We start from the raw sequence: 13241 nt of genomic DNA, 5'->3' as shown, positions 1-13241 counted from the left end.
TTTGCTGCAGTAGGAGCGGAAGATGGCCAGCTTTTCCATATAATCTGCTGGAAGTTGCTGCGCTACCGTAGTCCTGGTCCGGATGGAAAAATGGCACCGTTTCATAAAACGAAAGCACCAAGACGGACCTCCTTGGAAATGTTCAATGTTCATCTCTTCAGCTAGTGAAACTGCTTTTAGCCGAATGGTGACCGTCGAAACGCTTCTCCCGCTCGTTCTTTGCTCGATGATCCACCGCTCGAGTCTTTCCTCCAACTCGGGCCACCTCGCCTTATGTCCGCGGAAACTCAGCTGCGTTTTCTTGACCTGCCGGAGCTTGTTTTCTAGCTTCCTCCATTTGCAAACCATCTATTCGTTAATCTTAAATTCTCTCGCCGCTGCTCGATTTCCATGTTCCTCCGCATAGCTGATGGCCTTCAGTTTAAACTGTGCTTCATAAGCGTGTCTCTTTGCCATTTTCAGGGTTGTTAAAACAACGATGTTCCACATAATGCACATACCTGTCCTTTTATACAGGTATGTGCGATTGTCCGGTATATACGATCAACGCCCACACTTCACCCTTTAGCGTTCTCATGGTGTTCTCTACTACGTCCTCCTTACAACACACAGGGCGCACTGCGCTATAGGGCGCGCCGTACTTTTTGAAGAAAATCTAAGACTTTTAAGTGCGCCTTATGGTCGTGAAAATACGGTAAACTCATTCTTCTTGCTTCCTCCACTTCTGTACCATTGATTCATTAATGTTGAATTCTCTGGCAGCTGCTCTATTCCTGGGTGTGGGTCCCAATCAGCCAGAGTTTCGGGTGTGTTCATTGTGAAACCTGGCCCCACCTTATCATGCGAATTCCTGAGGTCAGATGGCCCAGGATGTGAGTGGGCGTTAAGGCGTCTGGGAAGGGATCTCAAAACTGGATTATAGATGGCAGAGAGTTGGTGTCGTAAACCCCCGCCTCTGTTCAAAGATGGTCGCTCACAGTGGACATAGATGGCTTCTTTCACTCCTCTTTCAAACCATCTGTCCTCTCTGTCCAAAATGTGAACATTGGCATCCTCGAAAGAGTGTCCTTTATCCTTAAGATGCAGATGGACTGCTGAGTCTTGTCCTGTGGAGGTGGCTCTTCTGTGTTGTGCCATGCCACCTCCACAGGACAAGAGATGGAACAAGAGCAGGTGAGACAGACATGTTAGTCAAATGGTCGTTTACCAAAAGTATCACCGTATCATAGGTACTCATGTATCTCGTACCTAGTGTTTCTTTTTAGGTTTGTTATTTTTCAAATTCTATATTTATTAAGTTATGCAGGCTTGTTTGCACAACAAGGCTAAATAATTATATAAACTTTTCTCAATCTAAATAGTGTACTTTGGTAGAATTAAAAAAACAAGTGTAGTGCAGGTACAGTGGGGCAAAAAAGTATTTAGTCAGCCACCGATTGTGCAAGTTCCCCCACCTAAAATGATGACAGAGGTCAGTAATTTGCACCAGAGGTACACTTCAACTGTGAGAGACAGAATGTGAATAAAAAATCCATGAATCCACATGGTAGGATTTGTAAAGAATTTATTCGTAAATCAGGGTGGAAAATAAGTATTTGGTCAATGACAAAAATACAACTCAATACTTTGTAACATAACCTTTGTTGGCAATAACAGAGGTCAAACGTTTACTATAGGTCTTTACCAGGTTTGCACACACAGTAGCTGGTATTTTGGCCCATTCCTCCATGCAGATCTTCTCGAGAGCAGTGATGTTTTGGGGCTGTCGCCGAGCAACACGGACTTTCAACTCCCGCCACAGATTTTCTATGGGGTTGAGGTCTGGAGACTGGCTAGGCCACTCCAGGACTTTCAAATGCTTCTTACAGAGCCACTCCTTTGTTGCCCGGGCGGTGTGTTTTGGATCATTGTCATGTTGGAAGACCCAGCCTCGTTTCATCTTCAAAGTTCTCACTGATGGAAGGAGGTTTTGGCTCAAAATCTCACGATACATGGCCCCATTCATTCTGTCCTTGACACGGATCAGTCGTCCTGTCCCCTTGGCAGAAAAACAGCCCCATAGCATGATGTTTCCACCCCCATGCTTCACAGTAGGTATGGTGTTCTTGGGATGCAACTCAGTATTCTTCTTCCTCCAAACACGACGAGTTGAGTTTATACCAAAAAGTTCTACTTTGGTTTCATCTGACCACATGACATTCTCCCAATCCTCTGCTGTATCATCCATGTGCTCTCTGGCAAACTTCAGACGGGCCTGGACATGCACTGGCTTCAGCAGCGGAACACGTCTGGCACTGCGGGATTTGATTCCCTGCCGTTGTAGTGTGTTACTGATGGTGACCTTTGTTACTTTGGTCCTAGCTCTCTGCAGGTCATTCACCAGGTCCCCCCGTGTGGTTCTGGGATCTTTGCTCACCGTTCTCATGATCATTTTGACCCCACGGGATGAGATCTTGCGTGGAGCCCCAGATTGAGGGAGATTATCAGTGGTCTTGTATGTCTTCCATTTTCTGATGATTGCTCCCACAGTTGATTTTTTCACACCAAGCTGCTTGCCTATTGTAGATTCACTCTTCCCAGTCTGGTGCAGGTCTACAATACTTTTCCTGGTGTCCTTCGAAAGCTCTTTGGTCTTGGCCATGGCGGAGTTTGGAGTCTGACTGTTTGAGGCTGTGGACAGGTGTCTTTTATACAGATGATGAGTTCAAACAGGTGCCATTCATACAGGTAACGAGTGGGGAACAGAAAAGCTTCTTACAGAAGACGTTACAGGTCTGTGAGAGCCAGAGATTTTCCTTGTTTGAGGTGACCAAATACTTATTTTCCACCCTGATTTACGAATAAATTCTTTACAAATCCTACCATGTGAATTCATGGATTTTTTTTTTCATATTCTGTCTCTCACAGTTGAAGTGTACCTCTGGTGCAAATTACTGACCTCTGTCATCATTTTAAGTGGGGGAACTTGCACAATCGGTGGCTGACTAAATACTTTTTTGCCCCACTGTATATGATGATTTTTAGTGCTACTTTCATCTAGTTCTGATTGTGGTTCTGTCTTGGTTAAATCCCAAGTAGTCCTGATTTTGAACTGTTGTAGTCCTGTTTTAATTCTGGATCAGTTCTGGGTCTGGTTGAATTGGGGTTTAGTCCTCGTGTCTTGATACAGCCCTGACCTTGTTCTGCCTTGCTGCTTAATTAAAAAACTAGTTTAAGGTGTCCTGCACATGTGATATATATTTTTCCCTATATGAAGTCATTCTTTCTTTGATCAAAACTCAAAACAGAGCCTATTAATCTTTCAGTCATTTCTACCCCCCCCCCCCCCCCCCCCCCCCCCCAAAAAAAAAGTAAAAAAAATCCCACATGCATACTACCCTTTTGGGCTAAGCCCCAGGTGTTTCAAATGTCTGGCTCCGCCTCTGGTTAAATGTAATAAATTTTGTTTTCATGGATGCCTGGAAGTTAAACTTCATAGTTACACCTGGTATAGCAGCAATGCTGATCGTTTTATTAAAGATGAAAGAATTTAGACAGTTTTTAACTCTCAGTGATGCTGCAGTGTTCGTTTGACCTGAAGCGTACGGAGTTTAGGACCCAGATTACTCCCAGATTTAAGAGCATCTTAGTCCGACAAATACGACAATAACGACGGCCGCTTGCATGTTCTGCAAAAAAATGTGCTTTGTCGTGTATCTGACGGACAAACATCAAACCAGTTCCACATCGCTGAAGTTGCACCATTTTTACAAACCAATTCTGGTTCATCTGTTTCACTCAACAATCGGCCATGTGCGTATGAAAACAAAGGCACTGCCTATGCGCGTTGTACTCATATTCTATCGCGATATTTCATTTTCCTATCGTTGCCTAACATTATACTGGTATTACCGTGAACGGTATAATATGGCCCAGCCCTATCTGCTGTTTTGTATAAAATGTTTTGACATTAAATACAAACCACTCAGTCTGAAATGTTCAATTAACATATTGCATGAATTAAATTGATATTTTAGTGTGATTTGTTTATATTTTCTGTTAACTCTTTCTTTTTCAGCCTTCTGAAAACATGGTTCATTCCAAAACGATTGTGACTGACGTGAAAAATTTCATAAAGCCTCATGAAGCTAAGCAGACCAGTCCTCACAGTAAAACTATCTGCCTGGAGAAGATTGATTTTCCATCTATTAGAGGTGATGGAATAGCCATTCCTCTTCAAAAAGTGGCACAAAGTGCATCTGTCAAGGTCACCACTGCTGTGGCACAATTTGGAATTGGTCAAGTGTTACTTGGATGCGGTGAAGAGGGGAAAAATATGCAAGAGAGCACTAAAAATCTAGGAGCTAAAGAGATGGACTTGGTGAAACAAGGTGCAATGGATTCCTTTTCATTTGTGAAACCTGAAAAAGGAGACCTCAATATGGAAGTAGAAGGTGTGGTTCAGACAGATGAGCATGAAAAAAACAAATTGGCAATGTGTGAAAGGAAGGAACACCCAAGCCAAGAAGGTAATGCAGAGCCATCTCAAAAGGTTAGTCATGCAGGTGATGATTCTGGAAAGAAATCAGATATTATTGCCTGCAATGGAAATTGTGTAGAAAGTGAGAAGCTATTATCAAAGGAGGAGCATAAAGGAGTCTCACAAGAACATCGCGGACATTTTAAAGGGTTTCTGGCCTGTGACCTAAAGCATAAGGCTAAAGTGATGAAAGAATATGGTCACTCTAAAGAAAATGGACTATATGAGAAAGAAAACTGCATGTCTGCTGGAAAGGATTTGACTGATCAGCCATTACCTGTAATGTGTAATGGTCCAGACTTGGTAAACAACAACTACATTACACGCAGTAATCATCAAGCAGAAATGAACGAGCAACCACCAGTAGTAAGCAACACCAACAATGTCTGCCATGGCTTACCTCCGATGCTTTGTGCAGATGGTATTGCACTGGCAGATGGCTATTTCATTTCAGAAAATAATTCTCACACTCCTTTGGGAATTAAATCCAAATACAGGAAGCCTGCAACTAAGAAAATCTCCCCCCAAAAAAATTATTTGAGAGATGAGGCATTTCAATCAGCAGTATTACTTGTATCTGATGGAAGCTCGCCTATGCCTCTGGTAAAAGACAGTTTTGAAATGGAGAGCCAAAACAAAGAAATAACAGACTGCAACAATGTTCAAAGTAATAATGACCAAGAAGATCAGAAAATTAAGTCAACAGAGGAAGAGGTAAAGGATGACAAAGATCAATTTCAGTGCCAGGTTCATTCACCGCTGTGTGAGGCTCCAAAAGCATCTGATGGACAAGTGGCATTTACTGAAGAAGCAGATTTCAGGACTAATAAAACAAATGAGGGTCTGAACAAAGGTTGCATTGCATTTGAAAGTCCTTTTACTGGAATGAACCCTTCAGAAAAGGTTATAGTACTGGTAAAGGATGACAGTGCAAGTCACAAAAACACATTTGGTCAAAGTAACAATGATCATGAAGATCAGAAAACTAAGTCAACAGAGGAAGAGGTAAAGGATGAGGAAGAGCAATTTCAACACCAGGTTCATTCACCTCTGTGTGAGGTTCCAAACGCAAGTGAGGTAAAAGTGGCATTTACTGAAGAAACAGATTTCAGGACAGATGAAACAAATGAGGGATGGAACAAAAGCTGCATCTCAGATGAAAGTCCTTTTACTGAAATAGATCATTTAGAAAAGGTAGGGCCAGTGGATGACAACTTACAAAAAACATTTGAACCCCAGCCTCATTCACCCCAGTGTAAGTTTCCAAAACGATGTGAGACAGAAGTGGCATTTACTAAGGAAGAAAGCCTCAGAGAAGAAGAATTCATAACAAACAAAGAAAATGAGGGATTGGGTAAAGGTTGCACTGGAATTAAAAATTATTTTATTGGAATACATGCGTCAGAAAAGGTTGGAGTACAGGTTAATGATGACAGTGCAATAAGCAAAATAACATTTGGTCAAAGTAACAGGGATTGTGAAGACCAGGAAACGATGTCAACAGAGGACGTAGTAAAGAATGACAAAGAGCAGTTTCAGCACCAGCCTCATTTACCCAAATGTGAGTCTCCAAAATTATGTGAGGCACAAGTGGCATTTACTGAAGAAGCAGATTTTAGGACTAATGAAACAAATGAGGAACTAGACAAAAGTTCCATTGCTATTGATATTCCTTTTACTGGAAGAGACCCTTCAGAAAGGGTAACAGTACAAGTAAAGGATGACAGTGCAATTCACAAAAACACATTTGGTCAAAGTAACAATGATCATGAAGATCAGGAAACTGTGTCAACAGAGGAAGTTAAGGATCTCAAACAACAATTTCAACACGAGGTTCATTCACCTCCTTGTGAGGTTCGAAAAATATGTGAGGCACAAGTGGCATCTACTAAGGAAACAGACCTCAGAACAAATGAGGGATTGACCAAAAGTTGCACTGGGGTTGAAATTCCTTTTATTGGACTAGATAGATCAGAAGAACTTATAGTACAGGTAAAGGATAACACAGCAACATTTCAACGCCAACTCCGGTGGAAGATTCCAAAAATGTGTGAGGCAAACATGGCATTTGCAGAAAAAACAGATGTTAGAAGAGACAAAAAAAATGATAGACTGGACAAACGTTGCACTGAGGATGAAATTCCTTGTATTGGAATGGATGCCTCAGGAAAGGATGCAGTACTGGCGAAAGTTGATAATGCAACTGGCAAAGAACAATTTCAATGCCAGCCTCAGTCACTTCTGTCTGAAGTTCCAAAAATATTTGAGGCACAAGTTAGATTCACTAAAGAAATGGATCTCAGAGCAGAGTGCAAAACAAATGAGAGATTGGATAAAAATTGCAGTGGTGTTGAAATTCCTCTTATTGGAATAGATTCCTCAGAAAAGATTAGTGTACATCTACATGGCTCACACCCCCAAGGCAAGTCTGGAGAAGTGGTACAAGGCCAGGAAGAAATTCCATTCATCAGTGACTCTAGCTACTCTAAAGCTGCACTGACCAGTGAGATATGTAGTACATCTCAAGCATGTAGTCAAAAAGAACAACCTTGCAAAATGTTACTTCTTGATATAAATGAAAGTTACGGGCCAGTAGACTTTGGTATGGAGTCAGATGACCGATGCCCTACTCCAACTATAGATGAAAAACCATATGGGTACCCATCTTGTTCTAGCCCAGGAAAAAGCAATTCTGCATTAAGTAGTAGTATAACTGGCAAAAACTTGAATCGTGAATGCCTCAACACAAGCTCAGCACCTGTAAATGGTGAGCTGCCTTGTGAGAAAAAACTTTGTCACAGTTCCATTGTTAAGACTGATTCCAGCCTTCACCAGATTCTCCATCCTGATCTTGAAGCAAGGACTCTAAGAGTTCTACAAAGTATAGACAAGTTCCTGTCCAAATCAAACCACATTGACAAGTCCTGTGAGATCGAAACACCTAAAATGAAAGAGTCTGTTGCTCAATCCCCTGAACCTAGTAGCAAATGTACCCCAAGTTCTTTAGCCTTTGACCAACCTACAGTTGACTTTAAGGATAAGAAAATAGGCAATGAAAAGTCAGCTCTTGTGTCATCTTCTACCTCACAGGATCTGCACATAGAATCATCAGATAACTTACTTGTATCACCTTTTAAAAGTAAATTGGAAGAAGTGCTTGGTGTCAAGTTGAATATAAAGAAAACTGACTCGGTTCCTCAGGAATATTTTGAAAGAGTCGGTATACAAGAAACCTTGATAGGGCAGGATGGCCAGTTCCCCAGAAATTGTCCATCCGAGTTGTTCCAAGTCATTAAACCAAGTTTAGACCAAGAGAGACCTAAACCAACACTGCAGTCGAATGTAAATCAGGAATCCCGTGCATACAATCATTGTCCTGTCTTGGCTGTCAAACCATCGAAGAATGATGAATGTCAAGCAGATTACTTCTTAGTAGATACACAAATTGAAAATTCTCTCAAAAACAACCCACCTAAAACCCCTAGACTGGAATATAGCAAGCCAACATCTGTGCTCTCAGAAAAGAGGACAAATGCAAAATCTAAAGGATGTTCTGAAAGACTAAATGATAACCAGGATGCCAGTCAACTTTCCTTCAAAACTACTTGGCTTCCAGTTGTTGGTAATAGTAGATCAAATTCATTTCCCTCATATCAGTACCAGAGAAAGGATATTTCAAAATTCGACATGAATCTGTCATTGCCACCACCTATGGAGTCTTTTGAATCTGCAAAAAGTTCCTCAAAACGTGTTGATGAAATTCAAGGTTTCTTAACAAATGGTTTAGCTCAGAAAGTTGAGCAAACTGTTAGAAAAAATATTGAGATGGATCTCAAAGACCCCTCCAGTGCAGCAGCTTCATTTATAGATCAAATAAATAGCGACAACATAGATAAAAGTCTGGTCTTGGGGCCTCAAAGCTCACTTGTATGCACAGTCTATAACAATAGTCAGAAGAGATCTTATTCGTTTCTGGAACAAGTTTCTCGGAGGTGCATTCAAGATGATCTCACTCAGGCGTCAGTTGAACAAGAATCCCTCATTTTCTCAGAACAAATGAAACAGGCTTTGAAAAAGAGTGAGAGGAGACCGACCCACCAAGAAGACAGTCATGACAAAATAAGGCTGTCTTGCACTAGTCCTTTGACTATCAACTTCTCTAATCTAGACGAGCAAGAGGATTCACTGGATCACTTGGGAACCTCTCTTATTGGACAAAAAATTAAGGTAGACCTGTCCAACAGGAAGGATGCAACTGACAAAAATGAAGAAAAGATGATTTGTCCTGGAGAACTTTCTGAAGGCAAAGATAACACTGTGGAACATGACTGGGTTTCTGATGTGACTGTGGAATGTGCCAGACTGTATGAAGCAAAAATGCAAGATGTTTGTGCTTTCAAAAAAGTCTCAGCTAAAGCCAAACACTTCCGAAGGAGTTGCACTAAGACTGAACCAAGTAACCATTTTGACTTCTGTGAACAAATGAAGAAAGAAATGGATAAAACGTTCCGGACTAATCTAAATTCAGTTGTGAAGAAGTCCTGTAGAACAAAGTATAGGTTCTACATGCTAGCAACGTCAGAAGATGTCTTCTTTGAACAAACCAAGGTAAAACACTTTTTTTAAAATAGTGTTCTCAGCCATATAATGTTTATAAGCTATATCTCAGACATGTCTGATCAAATTCAATTACACAAGATGCTTGTATATGAAAGGTACAAGAAAAAAGTTAGTCATTGGTCAGAAATAGATATTGAATACAATAGTCAAGACAGATGTTGGTGTAAAGTACTGGGCCTACTCCCTCAGTATAATCAGTTTATATGATTTCCATTAGTATGTTCAGTGTTTTTCACATATTTCCTTCAGACTATGGCTGAATACCACCCTAACCCATTTAAACTAAACAGAACCACCAAAAGGATTGTTTTGAACCTGGCTTGGAACAGTAGCAGCAATGGCAAAGAAATCCTCTCTTACAGAACTTTTTTTGTAAATATATTTTATTAGTATTGGAAATAATTTGGAGTCATTCATTACAGATTATAATGGTCAAACATATTTTAGAACCCATTAAGACGTCGGTCACAGAGGCTTACAGACCACTTGGGGGATGACTTATAAAGCCCTGTCACGGGGGGGTGACTATTCCCTGACTGGTTTTAAGTGGTTGCTGGCTGTTGCTCTGAAATTGATTGCTAAACCCCAGTGGGATTTACTTACCTGGATGATTGAGCATGCATCAAGACATCTGAACCAAAACCACTTGCAAATGCTTCTGGTGTAGCAGGTTGCCTGTGGTATGTGTGGAACTTGCTAAACGGTTGTGAAACTGTGAAGTGTGAAGCAAACAGACAACAGAAACAGGTTGCCTTCAAAGTAAAAGTTGGGCCTTTTGAAATGTCTTGGGTTTTAGCATTAAGGTTTCCTGTTTGTGTCAGACTTTTTCAAGTTTTAGTACTTCTCAGTGGTTAGTTAGCAAATGTTTGCTGACAAGTCAACATCTTCCGTGAAGACTTCAGGCAACTTTGGCATTCTGCTAACAGCCAAATCAGTCACAAGAGTTTGAGAGTTTCTGGTGTAGCACTGTATGTCTTTTGCAAGAAATTTAGCCTAGCAACAGCTGTAACCACTCACCAACCTATCAGGGAATAAACATAGTGACCGGAGGCAGATATCTTCTCTTCACCGTATCTTCCTCTCTCTCATTCAGCATCTACACTGATCCACCCCAGTATACAGCCCCTTACCTATTCTGGACTGAAACCCATCCAATTTGGATTTTGCTCTTTATTTGCTAGGATTTGTTTTCACAGACTCTGGACTCAGTTCAGCTAAGGTTTTCCCCATTGCACCAACATCAAACTGCCGGCCTCTCAAACATTCATTATGCATGCACTCTGCTCCACTCTGCCTAATATCTCATCACTGTTTTACCCTACCTTGTCTTTAATCTAACTATAGTCCCCATAGTACTCCCCATAGTACTCATATAGTACTCATCTAGCCATCTCATGTAGCTGTCTCTGATTTATGAAACGCATGCCTTCATATCAAAAAGTATGTACCCTCCATACAGTGATTGTTGACTGCAGCATATTACATTGTTTTCTTTGAACATCAACATTGTGTTGATTGGGTAAATAACTATTGATGGTTCCAGGTATGAATGGTGGTAATTTTTTTTCTTTAAATCCCCAAATTTATTATATGAGGAATAAGTCAATTTAGAAAAAGTAATGAAATAAGAGATTGTGGGGTTTGTAACTGAGTTACATGATTTTAAAATGCCAAATGGTTCAAAATGAACCCTCTGGTGGTTCTAGTGCATAAGGTAAGGGTCAGATTCAAATGTAACAAAATATCTATACAACTTAAAATGAATTGTTGTTTATTTCTCACAAGCTTGTGCTTATAGTAGCCATTATTGAGGTGTGACAGTAAAGGATCTAAGCTGTTTTTCATAACCCTTGTACATATAAAATATAAACTTGCCATATATTTTATAACTTCTCACTGAGTAATAATTTTATTTCAATAGGCACAGTTAGAGGCAGAGGGCCACACTCCTGTACAGCCATCTGAATTCTTCCCTGGTGATGATTGTTCTTCATCTTTGATCATCATCCTCAAGAATGAAGACATTGCTGAGCATATTTGTGAGGTAATGGTTCTATTGGTGTAAAAAATCACAACAAAACTTAAATAAAAGTTATTAAAGACTCAACTTTCTGCTTTTCAGGTCCCACACTTGCTTGAGCTGAAGAAGTCACGGCATGTGCAGTTTGCTGGAATTGATGAACCAGATGATGTTTTGAATCTCACACATCAGGAACTCTTCATGCAGGGTGGTTTTATAATGTTTGACAGAACAGCGCTGGATGCTCTCAGCCTTTGTATGTGCACTTTTATTGGGCACTAGTTTTCTGTGTTTGGAGTATTTTCATTATTATTAATTTAACTAATTGCTTGAACCTTGAATGAATTTGTAGGTAACATGAAAAAGGTGTCTGAAATCTTGCTAGAGCTAAGCAAAATGGGAAAATGGAAATGGATGTTGCATTACAGAGACAGCCGTCGATTAAAGGAAAATGCAAGGTAAGGACCAGCCCACAAAGAATAACTAAATAAAACTTTCCAGTTTGGTATATCTCAGTTGCACAAGATGAATTTCTTTCTTTTTCACTCTTTGTTTAAAATTTAAGATATTATTTATTTATATAGTCCTTCTAAAAAAAGATAAAATGCAATAATGCACCACAAAATGGCATAAAACATGAAATTAATGAAGAAACATGAGAACAAACAAAAATGGGCACATAGAAGTAGTACTAGTAATATAACACAAACCAGTGAACTAATAGAATTACGGACTCTACCAGAGACCTGGGTGCTTGAGGGTTCTGCACAGTATCTTTGCTATTCCTAGGACTGTACTCTTCTGGACAGAGATCCTGGGTGTTGTTCCTGGAATCTGCTAGAGCAACTTCCCCAGCTTGGGGGTCAATGCACTGAGTTCTCGAATTATTACTGGGACCACTGTTGTGTTCACCTTCTACATCAGGGGTCCGCAACTAAAATAGCAGGAGGTCTACTACAATGGTCTTTGATCATTGGTCAATGGGCTTTGATCATCCAGCAGGGCAAAATGATCAATAAACTGACCTCACAACCCATTTTTCAGTCAGTGGGCTAGTTTCAGTCATTATGCAAAGTACTGTTCATAAGGTTGGGAAAACCTGCAATCACCTGAGACAGAAGAAGTCACTTGGATAAATAAAAACACTGTGTCCAGATAAACAGAATCAACTTTTTGGTACAACATTAAGGTGTAACCACCAAAAAAAAACCCTCAATATTCAGGAAAATTAAGAACTGCTTTAAACTGTGCAGTAAATATGTTTCACAAACTCAACACAATGCAACTTTAAAAAGACTGGAAGTCAAACAGGCTCTTAACTAGGTCAATCTCAACCACCCTAGGGGGCATGTTCCACTTTGACCTTTTTGATACTTGGCACAAATATTCCTGTATACTATGCCGACCACTTGGTCCCATGTATGCCCTACCTGCTAGCATCTTGCACCTTGCTGTTATGTGCTGGATTTTCTGAAGGGAGTCTTTATACAGCTTGCACATGGGGTTTTACCTGGTGTGGTAGACACCAACCTCTATGGGCTTGTTCCAGTGCTGCCACGATTAGTTACTCTGTGCTGTTACTTCTATCTGCTGTTAATACATACATGCAGGGACCTGTCCTTCCATTATGGTTCTTCTCCTGGCTCCTCTTCTTTCTCAGGTTTGTGCTGCCTGAGGTATTCAACAAGCACACGATTACTTGTGGCTATCTTCCTGATGTACTCATGGATGTTTGTCGTCTCATCCTGGACAGTGGTTCTGACACTCTCTAGCCCTTGGCCTCCTTCCTTTCACTTAGTGTATAGTCTCATTGTGCAACTCTCAATTCATGGTAAGGAGCTTTCTTGTATTGATTCCAGTGACTTCTATTGCCTCCTTTTGCCAGCTTATTATCCCCGCAGGGTATTTGATCACCGGCAGGGCATAGGTGTTAATTGCCTGGCTCTTGTTCATCCCATTCAGCTGACTCCTCAGGACTTGCCTTACTCTCTGCAGTATTTGGTGGTTTGAGCCTTCCTAGCGGCCTCTTTGTGGTTCCCATTAGCCTCGATGATCTCTGTCTGGTCAATGTTTTGTCTCATC

At 40.7% G+C, this 13241-nt stretch overlaps 1 protein-coding gene across 3 annotated transcripts in view; it reads left to right on the top strand.

The window, feature by feature from the left end:
* Positions 1 to 13241, top strand: part of tasor2 (transcription activation suppressor family member 2) — a 31917-nt gene that overhangs the window by 16298 nt on the left and 2378 nt on the right. For all 3 annotated transcript variants that reach the window (XM_086299121.1, XM_086299120.1, XM_086299122.1), the window contains exons 17-20: positions 4058 to 9127; positions 11061 to 11183; positions 11262 to 11415; positions 11512 to 11617. In XM_086299121.1, coding sequence (XP_086155247.1) covers positions 4058 to 9127; positions 11061 to 11183; positions 11262 to 11415; positions 11512 to 11617 — 5453 coding nt within the window. The remainder of the gene's footprint in view (positions 1 to 4057; positions 9128 to 11060; positions 11184 to 11261; positions 11416 to 11511; positions 11618 to 13241) is intronic.

The sequence above is a fragment of the Aulonocara sp. 'chitande type north' Nkhata Bay genome, linkage group LG7, assembly GCF_057382095.1.
Source record: "Aulonocara sp. 'chitande type north' Nkhata Bay isolate Kocher_YH1m ecotype deep benthic linkage group LG7, A_spYH_male_GT1.1, whole genome shotgun sequence".
NCBI classification, from domain to species: domain Eukaryota; kingdom Metazoa; phylum Chordata; class Actinopteri; order Cichliformes; family Cichlidae; genus Aulonocara; species Aulonocara sp. 'chitande type north' Nkhata Bay.
This window is presented reverse-complemented; position numbering and strand designations above follow the sequence as displayed.